At 44.9% G+C, this 25895-nt stretch overlaps 1 protein-coding gene across 1 annotated transcript in view; it reads left to right on the forward strand.

The window, feature by feature from the left end:
- DOCK5 (dedicator of cytokinesis 5) overlaps window positions 1-25895 on the forward strand; it is a 211730-nt gene that overhangs the window by 180998 nt on the left and 4837 nt on the right. The window contains exons 41-51 of the mRNA XM_059372023.1: window positions 2757-2898; window positions 5081-5162; window positions 6577-6661; window positions 7063-7149; window positions 9070-9246; window positions 13233-13316; window positions 13937-14074; window positions 15927-16093; window positions 23398-23566; window positions 24287-24425; window positions 25451-25554. Of these exons, the coding sequence (XP_059228006.1) occupies window positions 2757-2898; window positions 5081-5162; window positions 6577-6661; window positions 7063-7149; window positions 9070-9246; window positions 13233-13316; window positions 13937-14074; window positions 15927-16093; window positions 23398-23566; window positions 24287-24425; window positions 25451-25554 (1374 nt within the window). The remainder of the gene's footprint in view (window positions 1-2756; window positions 2899-5080; window positions 5163-6576; window positions 6662-7062; window positions 7150-9069; window positions 9247-13232; window positions 13317-13936; window positions 14075-15926; window positions 16094-23397; window positions 23567-24286; window positions 24426-25450; window positions 25555-25895) is intronic.

Here is a 25895-nt window from a genome sequence, read left to right on the forward strand (position 1 = left end):
ACACTCCATGTGTATCATGGAGAAAATGTCGGGGCGGGTGAAGAGAGAGGCAGGTAATGGGGATGGAGTTATACATTTAGGTGGAGTGAATAGGAAAAACATCAGTGAGAAAATGCCATTTAAGCAAAAACCTGAAAGAAGTGAGGTAGCAGTCAAGAGACGAGACGGGGGTCTAGGCAGTGAGGACAGCGGGTTCGAAAGTGTGAGGCCGGAAGAGCATGAAGAAGAGGACAAGTCGAGAAGGGGGGGCAGGTGGCTTGGGGTCCCGGATCGCAGATGGCCTTTCAGATCTTTATATGTTCTAAGTGAAAGTCTGGTTGGGGCCACATTCCACGTGAGGTAATGTGGGACATCCAGCAGATGGGAGTCGGCAAGTTCACGCACAGACCCGGAACTCAAAGGAACGTTCCAGACTGGATGTAAAACTGGTGGGTTGTTCACATGTGGAGGAGAGAGCGCAGGGAGAGAGGGTGGAGCACCAGGAGGAGAGGGTCTGGGAAGGAGCCTTGCAGTAGCTTCTAGACTGAGACTGGTGGTCAGTGTCGGTGCTCTAGTCCTGATAGGGCAGAGGTGGCTGCTGGGCATTATGTGGGTGACTGTGGTGTCCCGCGAAATAGGGGATGTGAGCTGGAGACAGCACTGGTTTGAGCAAAGGTTAGACTTTCAAGTTGAAAATGGGGGGGGGGGTCTCCATCATCAGCTATTTTTTTTTTTTTTTAAGATTTTATTTATTTGGCAGGCAGAGAGAAAGAGGGGGAAGCAGGCTCCCTGCTAAGCAGAAAGCCCAACATGGGGCTTAATCCCAGGACCCTGGGATCATGACCTGAGCCGAAGGCAGAGGCTTTAACCCACTCAGACACCCAGGCGCCCCCAGCTATAGGATTTTGACTGAATTATGTAGCCTCCAAGTTGTCTGATGTGTGAGTTAGAGAAATACCGCCCACATCGCAGAGCTGCTTCGGAATTAAATAAATAGCATGGAGGAGCGCACTGTAAACTATAAAGTGGTGTGTGGATGTTAGGTATTGTCACTATGTGCAGGAAAATATAAAAGCCTCTGCATGGTGTAGCTTCCGTGCCCTTCTGTGTTATGGGCCATTTCCCCAGACTCAGAATATCCAGACTCGTGTCGTCCTCGTCCCTCCCTGCCCCAGCCAGGCCTCCCTCCCTCCCCATTTCCGTCAGTGGCACCGCTGCTCCTCCTGCTCTGGGCCAGCAAGCTCAGAATCCTTGGTGATTCTCCCCCATCTTCTTTGCCCTCCGCCAGACACCAGGGTCAGACACCAGAAGGTTCTCCTCCTCCTGTTCAGTCCTGCTTGGGATTCCTACAGTTGGACACACACCCACTTTGTGCTGGTTCTGTCCTGTCACTCCCTCCTTCCAGAACCTCCAGTGGATTCCCTGGGCTTTGGGAACTGGTGCCTGCCTTTCAGTGTTCGGGCTCATCTTAGCTGATCTTCTGCTTCAGTCCCATACTTTCTGCCCTGTGGCCCTGTCCTTCCTTTCACTCTTCCTGCTGGTTGCCCTCCCCTTCTCTTCCCCTCTCCTTACCGTGTCCATTCACCTGGGCGCAGTCAATGCCACGTTTTCCTGGAAGTCCCTCTTTCAGTCTGTGCTAGCCTGTGCTTACCTTGTGCTTGTCTGCTTTCGTTCCCATTGTTGTCCACATCCTACGATTAGTGCTGCCTTACCCTCTGCTTCCTTACCGGCCACAGCTTTGCCCTAATGATGGAAATGCATAAAGATATTCATCTTTCCCACCTTGGAAAAATCTCATCATCTATTCCAGAAGACCTGGCAGTTTTTCCTGCCATCGGTGTTTATCCTACAAGGTCTGTTGCCTTCCTGTTACTTACATAAACTATCATACTTTCTTGTTTTCTGTTTCTGCCCACCAGAAGGTGAATTTTGTGAGAGTAGGTTCCTCGTTATATCCCTAGAGTCTTAGCATTATCTCCTGTTTGTCCAATACGTCTTTGCTAGAGGAATGGACAGGTGATTTAAAAAAAAAAACATTTTCCAGGACAATATGGGCCCAAGGTTAAAAAGCAGATCCTGTATGGGCTGCCAATGCTGAGTACTCATCTGAGCGATCATTGGATGGCAGGAGCCTGTGAAGCATGGCTGCGTTTGAATTTGTGGGGGCAGCAGCACTCTGAGTCAAAGTACTCCCATGCCTGGAGCCTAGGAAATTTCTTTCTAAAAAAAAAAATCCAATTTCATTAATTTTAGTAAACAGAAAAGGAATGTAGATCAGAAGGGAGAGAATAGGATTCGGAGCAGTTGTGTTCTGTGAGCCTTTGACATTGCTGTCCACAGGGATTTTCAGGATTGCCAAGGAACTGCTCTGAATTATTCCTGTTCCCTGTTAATGGAGAGTTGTTGTGTGGAGTCTCTTCCTAACTTTGCTCTTCTCCAAGTCAGCCCCAGTCCGAGTGCTGGTCCACAACCCAGATCATGATAAGACAAGGGCTTGTCTTGCTACGAAAAAAATCAATTAAATTCAGCGTTGTGCCTGGTGACATCGTGGGTCTACATTAGGGCACAAGCTCATCTCCCTGTGGGTCGGTGCAGACCCATTACAGACCACGCTCTGGTACAGTGGTTGCTGCTGGGCGCATAGTAGGTGTTCAGTGAGAATTTCTGGCAGAATACCCTTTGGCCAGGGAGGGCTGTAGCTTCCTGAGCTACAGGATCCCCAGTCGCCCCTTCACTCTTAATATGTCCTCAGTCCCCTTGCTGTATCTGACCTGCAGAACAAAATCTTCATCTACCGGGGGAAGGAGTATGAGAGGCGAGAAGACTTCAGCCTCAGGTTGCTGACCCAGTTCCCCAATGCCGAGAAGATGACCAGCACCACGCCCCCGGGAGAGGACATCAAGTCGTCCCCAAAGCAGTGTATCCTCACCTTGGAGAGACGTGGCCCAGCCCAGCCACAGAAGCTCAGGGTCCAGTTCTGTCTCTGCACACGGATATGCCCTGCCCTCTGACCACTCACGTAACCTTCTGACTCAGTTTCCCATTCTGTGTAAAAGCTTTGGGACGCTGATGTCCTTAGCTTATGGTTATGAAGTAAAGGAGAGAGATGATAAGCAAATCTTGAATATGAAAGGATATGTTTTATAGCCGTATGGGGAGCTTGAGAAGGACTGTTCAGGATTCTGGATTCTGGAGAAAGATGTATAGCTTTTCTTTTGTAACATTCAGTGACTTACTGAATAACATTGAATAACTTAACTGAAAAATTACATGCTTTCTTAGAAAAAAAGAACAAACACTAAGAGCTCTATAACAAAATTATCTTTAAAACTTTTTTCATGTGTTTTGTGCTAAAATAAAGATACTCCAACACTGAACACTATTCAAAGAGATGTAGATAAGCCAGAGCTGGTGTGACAGGGTAGATAAGAGAGCAGGCTCTGGAGCCAAGGTGCCTGGGTTCGAGTCTCAGCTCTGTCACTTACTTTGTCCCTTTGAGCAAGTTCCTTAATTTCTCTGTGCCTCAGTTTTCCCATCTATAAAATGGGGATGATGATCATCCTTCTCACAGAGTTCTTTTTTTTAAAGAATTTATTTATTTATTTGACAGAGAGAGATCACAAGTAGGCAGAGAGGCAGGCAGAGAGAGAGAGGAGGAAGCAGGCTCCCCGCTGAGCAGAGAGCCCGATGCGGGACTCGATCCCAGGACCCTGGGATCATGACCTGAGCCGAAGGCAGCAGCTTAACCCACTGAGCCACCCAGGCGCCCATCTCACAGAGTTCTTGTAAAGATTGAGTAAACATTTGTCAAATATTAGAACAGTGCCTAGTACATAATAAAAATTCAATATGTATTGGCCATCATTATACGTATAGGTTGGTAAGTAACTATAGAAAGATTGACAATAATAATAACAGACCTATAGACAGGCACACCTTTAAGAGAAGAGCAGCCTGTTAATACATAGCAGATGCTTGGGAAGGAATGGTCTTCCAGGATAAATCCTTGTTTGGGTTATGTGGGTTCAGAAGACAGTGGAGATGTTTTCGTGGTGCGGGAATGACGAGGTCTTCAAGAACTAGATTTAGGATTTCCTGTCGCTGGGCCCTCAGTCCTTTCTGCCTGCCCTCGTGGCCTTTACCAAATGGCTTCCCTCCTCCAGGCCCTTGGTTTCTCATCCATGAGATGTGAGTCTCTTTTCCCCAAATACCCAGTAGCGCTTCTGGGAGGCTCAAAGTCGGAACGAGGTCATTTCTGTGAAAACGCTCTGTCAGCTAGACCAGGTAACACGCAGCCCGGTGATCCTCAGATTTTGTTATAGGTGAGACTCACCACGGAGAGATTCTCATTCAGCCATTGGGAGTTCTTATCGTGCATCCTGCGAGCGTCCATGTGGTTCTGGTGCCCGAGGCCGCGTACCACCCTGAGATGCTGGCAGTCACTCTTTTGTCCTCACCGAGGGCCTTCACCTCAACTTTAAATGCTCGAGATTTTGAAACAGTATATATGCACTGGCAAGGACAAAAAAAAGTCATTATTAAAATTATCGAGACAGTTCTTCCCCTGAGCTGGATTAGAAGCCTGACTTCACCATGGACAGTTGTATGCTCTGGGTTTTCTCAGAACCTCAGAGTCTTCTTCTGTAGAAGGAGAGTCGTAACATCCACCTGTTGGTTGCTGTGTTCATTACAGGTGGGAGCACGTTAAGAACCTTATTCCGTGCCCAGCTATGGCCCTCTATGGACAAGCGATGGCCACTGACACCAGACCTTCCTATTGCATGGGCCCCGCAGTCAAGCTGTTTCACAGGCGTCCTTGTCCGAAAGAAATGACTTAAAATTGCTTCGAATCCCTCTTCCCCTGATAGTTTCCCTGTGGCAGGGTTGCTTGCCAGGGGTCTGACCAAAAAATGTCCTAGGATTGTAACTTAATCAGGCATTTTCATAATACATCAGGGAATGCTGTTTTCAGTGCAGTGCTGGCCTTCGGGGAGTGATTCAGGCATCGTTTCCATCCTCAAAGCAGGAGGAATGGGTGGTACTTTCTGCCTGGGACACCTTCATGGCCCAGCCCCTTGTCCTTCCTTAACGAGTTTCTCAGACATGCAGTGTTTCACTGTGAAGCCAGTGATGAGCCTGCCACCCAGCTACAAGGACAAACCAGTTCCGGAGCAGATCTTAAAGTAAGTGGGGCTTGGGGGCGGGGGGTTGCCTGTTTTAAAAAACATTATCTTGGGGCGCCTTGGTGGCTTAGTGGGTTAAGCTGCTGCCTTTGGCTCAGGTCATGATCCTGGGGTCCTGGGATCAAGTCCCGCGTCGGGCTCCTTGCTTGGCAGGGAGCCTGCTTCTCTCTCTGCCTCTCCCTGCCACCCTGCCTGCTTGTACTCTCTCTCTCTCTCTCTCTCTCTGAGACAAATAAATAAATAAAAATCTTTAAAAAACATTTTCTCTCTAACGTACTTTATCTAGAAGTATATCAGAATCCAAGCTTTAGGGCTCTAGGGTGGCTTAGTCAGTGAAGCATCCAACTCTGGATTTCAGCTCAGATCATGATCTCAGGGTCATGAGATCGAGCCCCACTAGCAGAATTCACCTGATTCCCCTTCTTCACCCCCCAGCTCATGTCCACACTCTAAATGAATAAATAAATGAATGAATGAATGAATAAAATCTTTAAAACCAAAGCCTTAAACTCATGTGGAAGACCTTCTGTTGCTTCAGCCCTTTGGGGTTGCTATAGAAGGACCCCACAGACTAGTTGGCTTAGAAACAACACATTTATTTCTCACAGTTCTGGAGGCCAGGGAAGTCCAAGGTCAGGTGGCAGCAGATCTGGTGTCTGGTGAGGACCTGGCTCCTTCCTGATTCACAGACACTTCTCACTGTGTCCTCACCCGCAGAAAGGGTGACAGAGCTCCCCCGGGTCTCTTTTATAAAGGCACTCATCCCATTCATGAGGGCCCCACCCTTGTGACCTCTGCACCTGCCACAGACACGACTTCCTGATCCCATCACACTGGGGGACAGGATTTCCACATTGGCATTCAGACCACAGTAGCCCTTTATTTGTATTTTCAGTGTAAAGTAAGAGCTTTGTGACTCAAAAGGCATTTGGGAGCTTTGTGGGTCTTTTTTAGGCAGACAGGGAAATCAGGAATTTCACTGTGAGACGTCAGAGCTCCTCGATCTTCCTTCTGCTCAGAAGCACTCACTGAGGAGTGGCTGACTTCACCTTGCCTGGTGGGGTGGGGTCCCCAGTGACCGAAGGCCTCATTTCTTTTTTCCTGAGCAGCTAAAATGCTAGTAGGATTGATACAATTGGGATTAAAAAAACACAAATGAAATCACAAACATGGATTATAAATACATAGACCTTTTTAGGTAGTGAGCTGTGGAATGGATTTATAAATAAGAAAAATGAGCAATAAAATTAAATTGTGCACCTCCTCCAGCCTTCTCTGTGGAGACAGTTCGGAGGTCACTTAGTGGCTAAGACTCAGGCTGTGTAAGAGGTGGCCCAGGGTTTTATTGAAATCTGACCAAGGACTGCCCATTCTAAGAGACCAGCTACAGCACGGTGGCCATGTCTTTCTCCAGCTACTACAGAGCTAATGAAGTGCAGCAGTTCAGATATTCCAGGCCATTCCGGAAAGGAGAGAAGGATCCAGACAATGAATTTGCTGTGAGTCCACCCCCTTTGCCCTCTAAAACAAGGTAAAGTAAGCTTTCCAACTAACCAGTGCAGATCACAGAAACAATGGCAGCCGTAGGGACACAGGACAGAGGTGCTGCGCACCTCCCACCGGAGAGCAGCCGGTCTCAGTGGAGAACCCGAGACTGGAGCCCCTCCCCCCAAGACTGGGCTCTGCTCTTCACTCCAGGGTTGCTGCTGAGCTTCACATGTCCCCTCTAAGGGGTGAGAGGGCCCAAGCAGATGATCCCTTGCAGTTTTAAACCTCCAGCATCCTCAAAATAATAGCCCATTTGCCAAGGAAGCATTTGGAAATAGAACCTCCCTGACCTCGACCAGGGAGCATTGCCGAGTTGCCTGGGAACTAATATTTCCGATTTTCCTTCCACCAGACCATGTGGATCGAAAGGACCACGTATACAACTGCGTACACATTTCCTGGGATTCTCAAGTGGTTTGAAGTCAAACAAATTTCAACGGTGAGTCATTTGAAATGGGAACTCAGAAAATTCTTTGTGTCTCCAGATATAATAAGAGCCTTTGTTAAGCCCTCCTCCAGTTCTCACTAGCTTGGCCAGCCTCCTCTGGCCAATTTTGTTTTCCAAAAGAGAAATAAAAGCCATGCTTGTCTAATAGAACTCCTTTGTGTAACTGATGTTACAACACCAACCCTAAAGGTTACTCACAGTCAATGACTCTTTTATGAGCAAATGAATCTCATCTCCTCATGATCCTGCCAGTACACCAAACCATTTTCGGAATGTCTCCTTTGAGTGTGCTGTCAGTCACATTCTCTCCCAGAACGTTTCCTCTTCTTTCATTCGTGGCTAATCCCATCACTGGTCATCCCAGATAATTCTTTCTCCATCCTTCCCCAAAGCTGCCCCTTTTACCTTTATAATAGTTATTTAATAGTTTTTAATAGTTATTAAATAGTTATTTTCTTTATTTCCAGATCTCCTATTATTATACTCCATTTTAGTACCTCATTCATCTCTGGTGGATGCCACGGAAAAAGCCCCTTCATTGGCCGCCTGCCTTGGCCTTCACAGGCCTGTTTTCCTCACAGTTCCACAGAGAGTTTCACAGTGGAAAAATGACCATCTTCTTATGCTTAGAACCTTGCCGTGGCTCCCCAGTACCCAGAGCATAAAGCCCTTATTCCTTAGCAGGTTCATACAAAATCCTTGTAACTCAGTTCTGCCACCCCATTTCCTATGGAATCTTCTAGAACTAAACTCATTCCATGTTATTTCAACCCTCCATGACAGTGGGGCATTTTTTTTGCCCGAAATGCTACTTCTCAACCTAACTACCTCCCATCGAAATTCATTTTAGTAACAGCTTCACCTGGAAGCCATGTCTGAAGCTCCCAAGGAAAGTTAGATGACCTTTCCCTGTGCCTCGCTGCAACCTGGGCTTATTTCTAACAAGTTGCTCCTGTGCTTATGTGTCTTGAGACCCCACTATAAAACCGTAGGCTCCTCCCAACCACGAATTATATCCTAGTCACTTTTGTGACTGTGGAGCATAGCACAGTACTTGGCAGGTAACACACTTTAAAGAAATAGGTCTTGAACAGATCTGAACTGAAATCTGATGTGTTCCATACCACTAGTAATAAGTTGTTACTTTTCAAGTACGAGTATGATTTTCTTGGACAGAGACTTTTGGCATCAAGGCTGCAGTAGGCAGTCATGCTGGCTGGCAATGGGTAAAATGAAGAAGGCGATTTTTCTTGAAACCTGGCTTTGAAGACGTTCCCACAGGAGTCGCTCTTTTCTGAATCTGTATTGAATCTTCTTTTATTTTCATCCAGAATTCAACTTGAATATTCTAGTACATCCTCTTATTTCTGACTTCTTTGAACCATAGAACCCATACTAAGGTGACTTATGTATGGTCTGAATGAATGTATGGCTTCCAAAACCATTTCCCATTTCTCATGGAAGAAGCATCAGGCCTCTTGCCAAGAAACATTCTGGGAGCTGCAGAACTATCTGGGATCAGATAACCTGTTACTCTCTTGTCATTGAGCTTCTAAAAAATCTCCGAGGAAGCTCTGCCTAAAAATCATCATTACAACAGCTCCAATTTTTTTTTTTTTTTCAAAATTTCTATAGACCCTTGGTACCAAGAAAGAATCACTGTAAGAGGTATAATTTTGGGGTCACCCTTGTACTTCCTAAGGAGATTTTAAGTCGCTTATTTTGCAACTTAGCAAAACAATTTTCAGTAAGTATGGTATCCAAATAAATATAACCTTGACAAGCAAAACTTCACTCTTTTATAGCTTGGTGAGAATTTTATACCTTTTAAAAGGGAATGCTTATAATTTTCTTTCCGTCTTTCCTGTGAGCTCACAAAATGCCCTTCCTCTTCCTTGTCCTCTGTCGCAGGAGGAAATCAGTCCCCTGGAGAATGCCATAGAAACCATGGAGCTCACCAATGAGAAGATCAGCAACTGTGTTCAGCAGCATGCCTGGGACCGAGCCCTCTCTGTGCATCCCCTCTCCATGCTGCTCAGTGGCATCGTAGACCCGGCTGTCATGGGGGGCTACTCCAACTATGAAAAGGTGAATCCTGTGTGTCTCCATGCCTCGCCAGTGATTTCATTTGTTAATAGCTTCTCTGAGACATTTTTTCACTCTGCCCCCTTTATAAATGGGCAAATGAAGTTAATGAAAAGCGTGTCCTTGACCTCACACCTCCTAGAGACCCTCAGCAGCCCAGACAGGGTCAGGTCACAGCCCGGTAAGGAGTCACTGAGAGATCAGTCTCATATACCTCATCTGGTTGGTTTACCCGCTATTCCCTCTCCCACTTCCTTTCTCCCCTGAGAGGTGGAGAGCCTACAGGTGGGCCCAGAACTGAGGGTGCTCCGGAGGTGAAGAAGCGTGTAGGAGAGGCCAAGCTGCACTCTAGTTAAAATGAGCTTCTAGAAACGCCCACCCCTACGTGGTGCGCTGTAGGTTGTTTGGACAAATGCTGGCCCTGGCTGCACAGTGACATTAGTTCAACAAAGTGTCATATCTTTTCTTCTGGAAAAACAGGAAAAGAGTGCTCACCAGATGCGAATCCATTGCTTAGGATTTGGATGTAGCATCATTTAAAATGGAGGTAATGGGGGGGGGCACCTGGGTGGCTCAGCCAGTGAAGTGTCTGCCTTCAGCTCAGGCCGTGATCACCGCGTCCTGGGATTGATCGGGTTCCCTGCTGAGCAGGGAGTGAGCTTTTCCCTCTCACTCACTCTCCCTCTGTGGTCTCCCTCCTTCTCTTTCTCTCTCTCTCAAATAAATAAGGTTTATTTAAAGGTTTTAGAAAAATAAAACCTTTAAAAAAATAAAAATAAAATGGAAGTAATGTATACAGTAGGTAAAATTCAGTTAAGTGCAGTTAATTGAGGCAGGAGTTTTCATTGTTCAGCTGTTTTCAGTGGCTAAGTAATTTTGGAGTCTTCTTGCTGAATCTAAATCAACATTTGGCTGCTGCACCCTGTGGGGTAGCCTGGAGAGAGTGAAAGTGAAGGAGGTGGGCAGGAGGGGTGAGTGCACATTCAATGGGCCGATTCTCTTATTCCCATTTGTACACCAAGGCCCAAGAAGACCAGGGGCACTAGAATCAGCCACGCCAGCGACCCATTCCTGCTTCCCACTGGCCGCTGTGTGCCCTTGGGTGAGATACTTCACCTCTCTGAGCGCCAGGCTTCATACCTGAAAAAACTGAGGAAAGTACCTAGCACACAGGGGTGGCTGGTAGCTGAGGAAAGCATTATTTGTGGAGGGGCCATCACGGAAAGCTTGCCATTTAGCTGAGCCTTGCTGAGGATGGGTTTTCTTCTCCCTCCTCTTCTCTTGGAGCCAAACACAACTGAGCAGGGCACCCAGTGCTCTGTGACTGCTGCTGTAACCATTTTTCCAACAACCATTGTACCTTCTTCAGGCTTATGACCCTCAGCGCCTGGGCAAGGAGTCCACTGGAGGTCACGTCTAATATGCCCATGCCAAGTGTCAGTAATAATCTCCAGTGTCATCACAAAATTCAGTGCAAAACTAGGCTCCAGAATATAATACTTTTTTGCATTGTAATAATTTTGGTGTGTGTTTTTTCATATAATCTAAGCTATCTCGTACTAGTTTTCGTGTGTTTTTCCAAGTGTATTTTTTCTTTCTCTTTTTCTTTCTTTCTTTCTTTCTTTCTTTATTTTTTTTACAGAATACCCCTTAACTCAAATTCAGATATGTCAATATCTGTGAATAGTATGTAATTTCATATGAAGGTTTCCCAATGTCATTGTTGTCTTACTGAAAGTAGGGTATGTAAACTAATAAATCTCAAGACCTTTAGCTTAAAATAGTAGTTTTTACTTTTTTTTTTTAAGATTTTATTTATTTATTTGACAGAGATCACAAGTAGGCAGAGAGACAGGGAGAGAGAGGAGGAAGCAGGCTCCCTGCTGAGCAGAGAGCCCGATGCGATGCAGGGCTCAATCCCAGGACTCTGAGATCATGCCTAAGCCGAAGGCAGAGGCTTTAACCCACTGAGCCACCCAGGTACCCCAGTAGTTTTTACTTTTAATTAACATGTATGAGTTTGTGTATTTCTAAACATAAGAGAAAGGTAAACTCATTGATCACCAATGTTCCCCAGTGCAATTAATTGGGGAATTCATCATTACCTACCTATATCGGTGACCTGTCTTTAAATCATGGCCCAGGGACGCCTGGGTGGCTCAGTTGGACTGCCTTTGGCTCAGGTCATGATCCTGGAGTCCCGGAATCGAGTCCCGCATCGGGCTCCCAGCTGCATGGGGAGTCTGCTTCTCCTCTGACCTTCTCCTCGCTCATGCTCTCTCTCACTGTCTCTCTCTCTCAAATAAATAAATAAAATCTTAAAAAATAAAATAAAATAAAATAAAATAAATCATGGCCCAGCCAGCTGGCTCAGTTGGTTAAAACCTCTGCCTTCGGCTCAGGTCATGATCCCAGGGTCCTGGAATTGAGTCCCGCATCAGGCTCTCTGCTCAGCAGGGAGCCTGCTTCCCCCGCTCTCTCTCTGCCAGCCTTTCTGCCTACTTGTGATCTCTGTCAAATAAATAAGTAAAATCTTTAAAAAATTAAAAATCATGGCCCGAGTGACAGGAACCCAAGAACTGGTTGCTGTAATTCATCAGCCTCTTTCCGTTACAAGGCAGGACCCTCCTAAAAAAATTGAATTTCAGAGCACTTGGCTCCTCAGTTTCTTGACTAAACCAATGTTTTGGGAATTTCAGTGCATTTTATTTTACATCAAAAACATTTTTTAACTTTTGAAGATTTAAACTGCTTATATTTAGAAGGTAATGGCAGATGGAGGTTTACGCATAGGACTTTTCCCCTCATTTCTCTCTAACCCTCAATCTGGCCGGAGGAAGCGCTGTCCAGATGTGCTGTCCTGCTTCCTGTTTGTGAAACTCGGCCCGCAGGCCCGCATGTATTCGTGTCCCTCCTCGTGTTCATTCACTGGGGCTTCCAGAACAAAGGAACACACAGGGTAGCTGAAAACAGTGGAAATAGATTGCCTCACAGTCCCGGAGCCCAGGGGCCTGAAATCCAGGTGTCCAGCAGGGTTGATTTCCTCAGTGGGCTGTGAGGAAGGATCTGGTCCTGCCTCTCTCCCAATTTCCAAGGGGTTGCTGCAACCTTTGGCGCATATTCCTAGACTTATAGACCGTGTTCTCCTTGTACCTCTTCACAGTGTGTTCTCCCTGTGTCTGAACTTCCCCTTTCTATAAGGACTTCAAATATACTCAGTCGGACACCTGGGTGGCTCAGTAGGTTAAACATCTGCCTTTGGCTCAGGTTGTGATTCCAGGGTCCTGGGACTGAGCCCTGAGCCCTATGTTGGGCTCCCTGCTGAGCCTGCTTCTCCCTCTCCCTCTGCCCCTCCCCCCACTCACGCTCACTCCCTGGCTTTGAAATGAATAAATAAATCTTTTAAAAATACATTTATAAAACATTTTCACATCAATATCTCATGTTGTCCTCAAAACAGCCTTTTGGATAAATGAGTAATAAGAAAGCCATCTTTACTTAATACAGGAAAAAAATGTGATACAGCCTATAACAGATGATAGAGCAGGAAAACTTGTCCATATACAGCCTGCTGATTTTTTGCTTTTTCCTTATTATAATATCTGTACACTTAATCTAATAAATAACCTTTAGTACTGTCAGTGGCCTTAGTCCTTTGAGAAAGTTACTTCACTGAATGTCATGAGTTAATTGGTTTGGGGTGTGTGTGTGTGTGTATGTGTGTGTGTGTGTGGTGGTTGTGGAGAAGGTACTGTGATTAGGCATTGCACGGTTCCAGAAAGACCACATAATAGCACAGACCTTTAGAATTGTTCACGGTGGCATAAGGGCTGTCCAGGAAAGGGGTGAGTATTCACTTAGTCGTTCCAGGTTTAGCAGAGGGAACAGAATACATTTTTCACCCTTTCAGGCTCCCCTCTCCTCCCTCGAGGGTCAGTACACAGATAGGAACGTGTTCTAATTAACACTCGCATGTGCTCCCCTTTTAGGCTTTTTTTACAGAAAAGTACTTGCAGGAGCATCCCGAAGACCAGGAGAAGATTGAGCTGCTGAAGCGACTGATAGCGCTGCAGGTGGGCGTCCTGGGAGGGGTGCGGCCAGACAGGCTTCCGCGGCCCAACGCCAGCATATTCCTTAGGGCTTAAATCCACAAGCCCACTTTTAGGGTGTTTTGTTTTGTTCTGTTTTGTAACCTTTGGAATCACAGTCTGTCTCATTGTTTGGCCGAGTGACCCTGGGAATAGCATTCTGTTGGACTCTGCATGCCAAGAGGAACCTTCCTAGAGAAGAGACTTGAGTCCCCAAATCGGATCCAGCCGAGACATGTTGGCCTCGGTCTCTCTCTCTCTCTCTCTCTCGCTATTTCAGTGAACAGTGGGACAAAAGGCAGCCGTCCAATTCAGCCTCAGCTTTAAAACTAGCAACTGCTCAGCCACAGAGAAGCCCCCGGGCTCAGGTCTTGGCTGGCAGCGCTTCCCCTGTTTAGGGCCTGCTTGCGCCTGTGTATTTCTCTGTGTCCTTGACCCAATGGCGTCCAGTGCCCCCGCCCCTCACGGAGAAGTAGCATTCTCACGTGGTATGTGCTGTGTCTGCCAGTTTATCTGTCTCCCCCACCCATCCTTCCCCAGCCTCCACATCTGAAGGATCCCTCTTCCTAAACCGTATTTCCTTCCTGCCACACCCTTTTCTCCAGATGCCTCTGTTGACGGAAGGGATCCGCATCCACGGGGAGAAGCTCACAGAGCAGCTAAAGCCGCTTCATGACCGCTTGTCTTCTTGTTTCCGGGAACTCAAGGAGAAAGTGGAGAAGCTCTACGGTGTTATAACCCTGGTAGGCTCTAAGTGGCCGGTTGGCTTTTTCAGTCTCTTTGACTTTTTTTTATATTGAGGAGTTTTTCATGAGTCAGAATAACAGAGGCAGGGCATGGAAATGCTGGGGGCCGGGAGGAGAGGACATGGCGCGCTTTTGGTGACCTTCTGACGCTGATATGCTGCATAGGGGTTCTTGGACTTGAGTGACTATCCAAACCATCTGGAAGGTTTGTGAAAACACAGATTGCTGGGCCCCAGCTCCAGAGTTGCCGATAGGAAGTCTGGTGGCCTGAGGGTTGGCCTTTCTTACATGCTCTGGGGAGCCAGGGTGGGGATGTGCTGAGGCCGCTGCTCTGGGCCCTCAGTGCGTGCGTGCTACTCTACTAGCAGCTGGGGCGTTCCTGCTCCCAGACCTGGTTATTCCTGTCCTGTCTGGCCCAGTTCTGTGTTTTTCCTAGTCTTTATTTTTCATTTTGATAAGAAGTTTCCACCATTGACACCTTTGAAGGGGAGAAAGAATGGCGGTGAAGTGCGTTTCACAATGCATGTATAGCTGATTTCATCATTTTTTTTAACAGTTCCAACACATTTCTCCCAGTGACGGTTGTCTCTTTCCTGAGAGGTTGGATGGGTTGGTGCATGCGCTCCATGACCTTTTCTCTCTGGCGCCTGGCTGGCTCAGTTGTAAGAGCATGCAACTCTTGATTTTGGGGTCATGAGTTCAAGCCACATTGGGCATAAAATATGCCCACGTTAATAAAAAGTAACCCTTTCTCTCCAACAGTGGATTGAATGTTTGGATCTAGCTTCATTTTTCATTTTTCTTTTTCTTTTTTTTTTTTTTAAGACTTATTTATTTGAGAGAGAGCACACACACATGTGTGCACGCATGGGGAGAGGCAGAGGGAGAGGCAGAGGGGGAGAAGGAGGAGAGCAAGAGAAGCAGACTCCCCACTGAGTGCAAAGCGTGAGACAGGGCTGGGGTCCATGACCCTAAGGGCGTGACCTGAGCCAAAACCAAGGGTCAGATGCTGAACTGACTGCACCCCTCCAGGTGCCCCATTTCTGCTCTTTTTAATAGGAGTTCACCTTGCTTTCTAGCTGTCTCACTCTTGAATCCCTGGTTTTCAAATTCTTTCTTTGGACCAAAGCTCTGAATTTCCTTTCATGTCCTCCTGCCCCGCATCCCACACCTCCATCTTCACTCCCTTTGCCTCCGGAGTATCTTTATGATCATTGCTTCTAACCAGGTCCTCAGGCATGTCTAACCTCCTGACCTACTGCCAGTTAAGAGCTTTGTCCAAGGAACATTTGTCTCTACACAGTTTCTGATGGAAAGACTGTGATGTTCACCTAATGACTGGTTTTTATGAGATCCAGGCCAGTGTTTCCATGTAGATTTGGTACGGTGGCCTACTGGGGCAGTCTTGTGGAGACATGTCTAATGAAGGTAGATCGCTGTTCCTTTACTTCTTAAGATTTACCATTCACTTCTTAAGCATCAGGTCTATAGTTTGAATCTAAAGCTTTCTATTCAGCCAGCATTCTGGGTTTTTTAGTGACTGAAAGAAGCTAAAGTGAAGAAGCAGACCGAGGGTTTTGCAATTCTGTTGGGGGTGATGAACAGCTTGCTTTTCCTCTCTTATGTGACTGGCTGCAAATTAGGGGGAATTTTTCTCTAGTCTTAACAAGGTAGGCTTAACCTAGCTGTGTTCATAATTAAGAACAGTAGGAGTTGCAGTATTTAACAAGTGAGGCAGCAGTGGGTACCCGCCAGTACAAACAGCACTGGCCACAAGTGGAGGAGGCGTGAGCCAGTGTATGGGCCAAGTCCCAGGCCAGCTCACCATGAGATACTGTGTGTCCTTCAGCCGCCCACCTTGACTGAGAGGAAGCAGAGCCGCACGGGATCTATCGTACTACCCTACATCATGTCATCCACGCTGCGGAGATTGTCCATCACCTCAGTGACTTCCTCGGTCATTTCCACCTCTTCTAACTCATCCGATAATGCTCCTTCCAGACCAGGATCTGATGGGTAAGGGTTCAATTTTTAATTGCTGGGAAGAGGGGAGGGCAGGTTGTCTCCTCACTACCCTTTGCTTTGTGTCACCAAAGGAGCCTTGATTCATGTGGACACATCACCCTCATAAGGGCAGTGATTCAGAATATGTGATGCTTATTCTCTGGATCATTCTCATTGTCTTCCTCATGAGGAATATCATGATTTACATAATAATAATAGTTATGACAGATGGGATCATAATCCCCCATCATCCTGTCACATCCTGTCACCCACCCTCTCACGTCTGATTTTTTTTATCTGAATTGATTTTCAAAAGTAATTTTAAAATTTATACTTATTCTGTAAATAGGTAATATAATTACATGATACAAAATTCCGAGATACAAAAGACATCACTCATGAAAAATGACCCATTATTGGTCCTTGACTCCTACCTTACCAGCACCCCTCTGTGGAGGCAAACGATGTTAGCCTTCAGGTTCTTGGTGCCTTTCCAACAGCTCTTCATGCATATGCAAGCAATACCTAAATATGTATTCTTCCTCACACTTTCTTTTTTGTATGAATGGAAACGTAATAATTCTTTAGCTTGCTTTTTTAACTTACTATGTCTTGAAAATCATTCCACTTCAGAATGTCAAGAGCCTCCTCTTTCCTTTGAGCTGCAGACATCTTGTGATATGGCCACGCCCTGACACGTTCCACGGTTGCCTATTGGTGGATGTTTAGTTGACGTCAGCCTTTAGCTGTCACAGCAGGGTGGCAGGACAGAAGCTTAAAAACAACGTGTTCTGTAAATATACAAGTATATCCATATGAGGAAAATTCCAGAAGTGAAATTGCTTTGTCAAACATTTATAGTTGCAGTTTTCGAAATTATTCCTAGACTGACTTCTGTAGACATTATACCAATTTAGAGTCCTGTCAGCAACATAGAAGGGTTCCTCGTCACCCGCACACCCCAAATTGTGTATTATCAGCCTTTTTAATTTTCGCCAATCTGATAGGTGGAGAGTATTTTCGTGGTATAGGGTTTCATTTTGGTTTGGTTTTATTTCTCTTGTTTTGTGTGAATCTGAGCTTCTTTGCATTCTTTAGTAGCTGTTTGTATTTTATGTTCTGCAAATTATGGTGAAGTATTTTGGGTACATGTTTCTGCTGCGTTTGCTCTGTCTGTAATATTAGTTGAAATACATCCTCCAGTTTCTCCTCTGTCTTTTGACTTTGCTTCTCATTTTTTATTTAGTTCTGCTGATTTTTTTAAATGCAGTCCAATAAATTAATGCTGTATTTCATGACTTCTGGATTTTATATTATGATTAAAGGCCTTCCCTACTCTAAGGCTGCAAATAACTAATTTTAGAGTTTCACTATTCACCACTAAATCTGATTCTTTGAAATTTATGAGTATAAAATGTGAGGTATAAAGTCAACTTTTTTTTTTAGCCACATAACTACTCAGTTTTCCCTGTAACATTTAGTGAGCAAACCATCTTTTCTCTACTGATTTGAAATGTCAGCCTCATTATAAAATCAAGTTCCTGTATGTCTATAATCTATTTGCAGACTCTCTGCGCCCCACCATTTCTTTGATCTCCCTGGGTGTTCATGCACTAGTGCTCTGTGGTTTTTAACTACTGTAGATTTTAAAGGCTTTTCTTTCTGGGGCGCCTGGGTGGCTCAGTGGATAAAGCCGCTGCCTTCGGCTCAGGTCATGATCTCGGGGTCCTGGGATCGAGTCCCGCATCGGGCTCTCTGCTCAGCGGGGAGCCTGCTTCCTCCTCTCTCTCTCTCTCTCTCTGCCTGCCTCTCTGCTTACTTGTGATCTCTGTCTGTCAAATAAAATAAATAAAATCTTTAAAAAAAAAAATAAAGGCTTTTCTTTCTTAGTTATCCTTTTCAGAATTTATCTGGCTACTTTTACTCATTGCTCACTTGTGGATTCACTTGTCTGGAATCTTACTGCTATTTTTACTGGGATCATGTGAAACTTCTGGACTAACTTTGGGAGGACTGATGGCTTTTTTATGTCGAACCTTTTTTGCCAAAAACATGGGCTGCCTTCTCATGTGTTCAAATTTAAGATATTTTGAAGGACTGAATTTGTAGTTGTGTTCTGTTTAAAAATACTGTTTGAAAACAGTATTTTGCTAATATATACTTAATCTGTGTACACGTAGAAATTTTTCAAAGTATTAGAAGCTTAAAAGAAAGATACTTATCACATCACTCAGAAGTAACCACTGTTAAGGTTTAGTTATAGAATAAGAAAAGCATATACATATATACATTTTATAGAATTGGAAAAGTGTCGTAGGTACCATTTTGTGACCTGCTGTTTAATTTAATATACATGATGAATATTTTTTTTTCTTTAGAGAGAGGGCGTGTGTGAGCAGGGGAGGGACAGAGGGAGAGAGAGAATCCTCAAGCAGACTTCCCACCGAGTGCAGAGCCCTGTGCGGGTCTCTGTCTCACGCCCCTGCGATCATGACCTAAGCTGAAATCAAGTTGACACTTAACCGACTGAGCCACCCAGGTGCCCTAATTATCATTTTTGATGGCTATTTATACTATTGCATCCTACGAATGTGCCATAATTAAGCCTTCTCTTACTATCGAATATTTAAGCCGTGTCATTATCATCAAAGTTCATTATGAATTTCATATGAAATCATTTAGCTTCTCTCAATATAAAATGCAGTTTTATTGTTAAGAATTGTACTGAGCGTATGTGTACAGATAGCTTTCCAGTTATTTAGGATACATTCTCATATCCTTTCTTGAGCTCTTTTGGTTAAGACCAGGTATAGGATATATTTTCTAGAAGCATACATTCTGTAGTCAGAGGACGAAATTCATTACAGTTCTGATGTCAAACAGTCCACAATATGCAGTGCCACGTGCAATAATAGGAGGACTGGGTATTTGCACTATTTTTAATCCTTAGCATAATTAATATTAGATAGTCCTTAGTTCACTTATTTTTCTCTTTTTATTTTTTATTTCTTTATTAAGAATAAATACTGTTTTTTCTTTCTTTATTAAGAGATCCTACCTACTCTATGGAAAGCATAAAAGTTCTGTTCAGTAAGACTCTTCTTAAATCAGTGGTCTCATTCAAAAAAAGAAAAGGTTTGACACAGCTGTTGAGCATTAGGGCACCATGATTGCTGACAGGGCAGTAAGCAGAGAACTGGTGAGCGAGGCCCTCTTCATACCGTGACCCCGGCAAGGTGGGTTATTGACCTTGCCCAAATTTCCTCAGTGAGTAAGAAGCCATTGATACTATTTCCTAACGTTATTTAAGATGTTTCTTTAAGGCATCTGAAACTGATTACCAACTAATGACCCCGAGCCTCCCATTCCCAGTGTCATGTCACAATATTCATGAATACTTTCATGATGATCATTAGGGGTGCCATCGGTTAAGGGCCAGTTCTTTATCAGAGGGAAGCAGAACATATCCATCCTATCTGGCAAATGGTAGACCAAGGCACAGAAAGAGAATTACTTTTTAAAACACAGCTCTTTGTGTTAAGAGAAACCAGAAGGCCAACTAAGTAGAACACCAGCAAAGTTGGGGCCCCAGAACAAAATTGTTTAGAAAAAAACTAATCTTTGGTATTTCAGGAAAATCACTGAAGTAATCATTATAAGAAAAAAATGACACGACCCTGGGGGAATCACATTGTAGTCACTATAGTTCAGTTTGATTCCTAATTAGGCCCTAGTGAAACTCACATCTTTGACAGGCAACCTGGTGACCCACAGCCTTCATTTGTAGTCTCCGAGGCAAAGTCATAATTGATTCCATAGAATCTGGGGTGGTTGTTTTCTTTCTCCCTGACCAATTACTGTTTGAGGTGATCTTGTTTGTTTGTCTGATTTGGCTTATTTGGTTTTAAAAATAATTAGAGTCTTGGGGTACCCGGCTGGCTCAGGCAGAGGAGTGTGCAACTCTTGATCTCAGGGCTGTGAGTTTGAGCCCCATGTTGGGTGTAGAGATTACTTTAAAAAATAAAATCTTTTTAAAAAATTAAGAATACTTAGTCTTTCTGAGAATTTGGTTCTATGATGTTTCTTTAACCAGTACAGATTTAAGATAAATAATAGCGAGTGGCTTCCCCATAAATATATTAACAATTGAAAAATACTAGAGGGGCGTCTGGGTGGCTCAGTGAGTTAAGCGTCCAGTCTTCTTGATTTCGGCTCAGGTCATGATCCCTGTGTCGTGAGATCAAGCCCTGCGTTGGGCTCTATGCTAAGCAAGGAATCTTGCTTAAGATTCTCTCTCTCCCTTGGGTGCCTGGGTAGCTCAGTCGGTGAAGCATCTTCCTTCAGCTCAGGTCATGATCCCCACATCCTGGGACTGAGTACCCAATCAGGCTCCTGCTCAGCAGGGAGTCTGTGTCTCCCTCCCCCCCCCAACCCCCGCTTGCATGCTCTCTCTCTCTCAAATAAATAAATTAAATATTAGGGAAAAAAGTGTCTTTCACTCGCTCTCCCTCTATCCCTCCCTACCCTTCACATGCTCTCTCTCTCTAAACAAAAAGAAAGAAAGAAAGATAAATATAAAAAAAGTAAAAGCCCATACGTGCAGTCTTTTAAAAAGCAATAGGAAAGGAGAGAATAATTTGAAATGAAAAAACAAAAAAACACTATCTATAGGCATTTCCCAGTGTGACTACATGGGCTCAGCCTCGGTCAGACTTCCCTGGGACTTTTTCCCCTCACCTTCACGGAGCAAGGCACCCACGCTTTGCAGAGAGGGGGACCATGCACATTAAAAGCTTAAAATGGTTTAAGAAGCATATCAACCAGTGAATGAATCCAGTTCAGATCTTGACTCAAACAAGCCACTTCCAAACGATTTATAAGACATCAGGAAATGTAAGCACTGGATGTTCAGTGAAATGAAGGAGTTATTTCTTTTTGTAGGACTTATGATGGGAGCGTAGTTATGTTTTGAAGTGAGTCCTTGCCTCACTGAGGTAAACACTGAAATATTTATGAATGAGATGATATAACATCTGATCGCTGCCAAGTGATCCAGTGAGGGGCGAGGAATGTGACTTAGGTGTACATAAGGAAGCAGACTGGCCGTGAGTTACCATTATTGACACTGAGTGGTACACACATGGGCATTCTCTTCACTTTTTTACACGTTTGAAATTTTCCATAATAAAATGTAAAAAAGGCTTTGCCCCCTCCAAATAGCTTAATATTTGAATATTTAATAACTTTTAACACTAACTTTTTAAACTTACTTGGATTTCCATTTCATGAAATACCTATTTATCCTTTGACTATTTTAAAAAATTGAACTACTCATTCTTTTGTTTATTTGTAAAAGTTTCTTATATATCAAAAATATTTGCCATCTAACATATGTCCAGCAGATAGTTTTAGCTCACTAAGGATGCTTTCTGCCAAATAGACTCTTCTGTTTTATCTTTATTATTATTATTTTTTAAGATTTTACTTACTTATTGGAGAGACTGTGTAAGAGAGTATCAGAGAGAGAGCACAAGCAGGGGGAGTGGAAGAGGTAAGCAGGTAAGGTAAGAGGTAAGCTCCCCGCCAAGCAGGGAGCCCCATGGTACTCTGTCCCAGGACCCTGGGATCATGACCTGAACTGAAGGCAGATGCTTAACTGACTGAGCCACCCAGGCATCCAGAAGCTTGCTTGCTTTTATTTATTTATTTATTTATTTATTTATTTATTTATTTATTTATTTTAAATACTAAGAACCCATCTGTGTTTTTATGTTGTCTTACTTCATGCCACAGCTTTTGTGTGTGTACGTGCATGTGTTTGCTATGTGGACTTTATCTTTTTTAGAGCAGTTTTGAATTCACAGCAAGATAAAGAACATACAGCAGAGCGGTGCCTTCATTACCACTGATGGACTCACGTTAGCGCATGACCATTGCCCGGAGCCCGTAGTTGACGATTGAGTCCCCTCTTGCTGTTGTATGTTCTGTGGGTTTGAACAGATGTATGGTGACAAGTATTCACCATTGCAGTATCATCCAGAATAATCTCACTGCCCTAATAATCCTCTGTCCTCTGCCTATTCATCTCTCTAAGCTTCTGTATTTATGGAGCAAAACTCTAAATTTTTAATCAAACCAGGGCTCACTGAATACCCATTTAGAAGCTCTAAGCAATACCCACCATAAAGGTCTCGTATCTTTTTTAATCCTCCTCAGTTACATTTTGCTGCAGTCACTCCCTCTCTGCCTGTCCTCCAGCAGCCCCGCTCCACGGTTTGAGAGGAGGCTGTGTGCTTTGTGCTGTAAGGGCACACGCCTGTCTTCCATCCCTGCATCCTGCCTGCAGCCTGTCCGTTCGGAGATTTGGTGTTGATGCAACACTGCAGACTCTACCCCGGATTCCAGTTTTGTCAGTTGTCCCACTATATATCTCATACGGAGCAATTTCTCGTACAGAACCCCGTTGGGGTCACGTGCTGCTTGGGCCACACCCCTTTATTCTTCTCTAATCTAAGTAGTTTGGCCTTTCCTTCATTGCATTGTCCTTCATTGCATTGACCTTTTTGAAGATTACAGGCAGTTGGTTTGTAGAATTTCCCTTTGGGTTTGTCTTACACGTCCTTGTGCTTAGGAGTTATAGACTTTTGTGTCATGTTGTGTCTTCTTTTTTTTTTTAAGATTTTATTTCTTTATTGGGTGCCTGGCTGGCTCAGTGGGTGAGCCTTCGGCTCAGGTCATGATCTCAGGGTCCTGGGATCAAGTCCCACGTCAGGCTCTCTGCTCTGTGGGGAGCCTGCTTCCTCCTCTCTCTCTCTCTGCCTGCCTCCCTGCCTGCGTGTGATCTCTGTCTGTCAAATAAATAAAATCTTTTTAAAAAGAAAGATTTTACTTATTGTCCCCATTTCACAATAAGGAAGTTGAGGTATGAAAAGATTTTCTGCCCAAGATCACCCATGAAGTAGTAGAGGTAGGATCTGAACGCAGGCTGTCTCTGGGTCATGTGCTCTTCTCCAGTGTCTGAAGCTGCTTATTCATCTTTTACTGTATGAATTCTATCTTTGCCTGTAGATGTAGTAAACCTTTCTCTTCCTGCGAGGAGATACACGTTCAGAGATTTTCCTTTCATACTTGGATGGTCTCGTTTCATGGATACCTCAGGATGTCTAATTAGCAGTTAGAGATTCAGATTTAGAACCTGAGAGGGGAGTCACAGGTCAAGATGGGGTTGAGAAGTCCCAACCCCTGTCTTGTGGGAGTACATTCTGACTGCCCAGTGGTCAGTGTTCTCTGATCCTGTCCTTGTTCTTGGCTGGTAGGTCAATGCTGGAGCCACTTCTGGAGCGCAGGGCTTCATCAGGTGCCAGAGTTGAAGATCTGCCCCTCAAAGAGGACAGTGAGAACCGGATCAGCAAGTTCAAGCGAAAAGACTGGAGCCTCAGCAAGTCCCAGGTCATTGCAGAGAAAGCGTCAGAACCTGATCTGATGGTAAAAAAAAAAACAAACAAAACCCAGCAACAGGGGGTCAGGGTTGAGGGGGCGGGTGTGGCAAGCAAACAAGGGCCAGAGGTTCGCTAGTGCTGTCCTTGCAGCCACTTGCCACTCGCCGCAGAGCCCTGAGTCACCAGGCGGAAGTCCGGCCGGCCGTGCTTCCTCAGGACCTGGCAGCCTGTGACAGCATTTGATCTCACACTGTGCTAAAAAAAAAAAAAAAAAAGCACAAAGGGCAAATTTGAGTGTCTGAACCAGTAGTGGTGCAAGATCTTGTACTCACAATGTAAACTGTGGGCTGATGCTCAGAGCTGTGGTTCTCACCACCATGTTCCATGAGTCAGTGCATTGTCATTTCTCTTCTTTTAACTTAAAAAGAAAAGTGCTTTTTCTTCTTCCATGTAGCCACATCATGTTGTTAAGTGCGGCCAGACCAGCCTTCCCTGAGAATCAGGGGTGGCTCCTTTCCAACTCAGACAACACAGTCTGACTGTGGTCAGACTCAGGCTTATGGCCAGCCAGGAAAGAAAGTCTGCTTCAGTGACGCCCTGTCAGGGCCTTCGCCGGCTCTCCACCTGACAGGGCGGGAAACTCAACAGTGGCCCCTGGAGTGGGTCTCTCTGACAAGTCGGTGCTCAGCAGGCAAGGTGTTGGGACCATTGACAAGCTTAGCCTTTCTCACGTGAGTCTGTTTTGCTGTGCCCCACCCCCCACCAGAGCCCAGCCCGAAAAGCACAAAGACCAAAGAGTCTCCAGTTGTCGGACAATCGGCTGACGCCATTTCATGGTTCTTCACCTCCTCAGTCGACGCCCCTGAGCCCACCTCCACTCACTCCTAAAGCTACCAGGACCCTCAGTAAGTTATATATATATATATATATAAACACACACACACACACATACACAGAGAGAGAGAGAGAGATTTAGAAAGATACAGACATATACTTTCTCTTCGCTTTAGTAGGGAACAGAGTATGTATATGGATCTGGGCAATATTTAGCTGGAACAGCCACACAGTATATGAGGCTATTATAAAGCTGGCTCATTCCATGGTGGTGGGTATAGCAAAATTAGAGTCCGTCCAGGAGTCTTTGAGTTGCTAGGACTCATTACCCTTCTCTATAGAGTGACCCAGAGGGTCTCAAACTCCTTTTCCATTTATGAAGGTATAATGAAGTAGAGCCAGATGGGGACCAGACAGGAAGCAAATAACTTAAAAACTACTGGGTAGGTAGCCTGTACTTGGTATTGGAAAGGGTCCCCAAAAAGGACAAGAAATAGGCCTGTTCTACATACTGCTTACAGTCAGGCCTGGGGAATCAGCAATGCACAAGGCCTGAGAAGAATTCGAAGGTACCCTTGGTACAAAGAATGGAGGGGTAAGTCATCATGCCCATGGGCCATGGGAGTCAACCAAGAGCTAGAGAGATAATGCAGTAAGTTTTCCTGGAGGAAGTGGATATTGCATCCTTTAAGTGATCAAACTGAGACAGCTCAGTTAAATTTAACCAGTCTTTATTGACTGCTTACTTTGTGACAGACATTTTTTCAAAGTAATTGGGGTAGATCAGAAGATAGAGTCGTACCTTAAGTTCTAGAAAATGTCTTCATCTCCAGCTTAATAGTAAAAATCCTAAGCAAAAAAAAAAAAAAGGGATTTTTACTTCAGAACTTTTCATGAAACCTTCTGGTGAGTAAACAGTGCTACATTTGTCCTGAGGGCCGAGAGGCTGTTTCCATTCTGTCCACAGAAACTATAGAATATCGCCTTAGCCATTCGATTGGCCAGGTTGGTTTAGGTGTTAGAATGGCAAGCAGAGGTTCTATTAAGATTCCTTGAATTCTTCTCTCTGCCTTCATCTACTTTGTATTGTTTCTAGGCTCCCCGTCTTTGCAGACAGATGGGCTAATGACTACTACTGTCCCGCCTCCCCCTCCCCCAAAAAGCAAGCCCTACGAGAGTGGCCAGAGGAACTCCGCAGAGGTAGGGAACAACTGCACTGGGGTCAGAGCGCCCCGCTCCCGGGAGCACAGTGTTGGTTTTCCAAGCTTTTTGCTAGGGACATTTCCCAATAGATTTGTCACTGTAATCACTTCTTGACTCATGCCTGAAACCATAAAACATATAAGGGAGTTTCTTTTTTTTTTTTTTTTTTTAAAGATTTTATTTATTTATTTGACAGACGGAGATCACAAGCAGGCAGAGAAGCAGACAGAGAGAGAGGAGGAAGCAGGCTCCCTGTTGAGCAGAGAGCCCGATGTGGGGCTCGATCCCAGAACCCTGGGATCATGACCTGAGCCGAAGGCAGAGGCTTTAACCCACTG

This window comes from Mustela nigripes, chromosome 1 (assembly GCF_022355385.1).
Source record: "Mustela nigripes isolate SB6536 chromosome 1, MUSNIG.SB6536, whole genome shotgun sequence".
NCBI classification, from domain to species: domain Eukaryota; kingdom Metazoa; phylum Chordata; class Mammalia; order Carnivora; family Mustelidae; genus Mustela; species Mustela nigripes.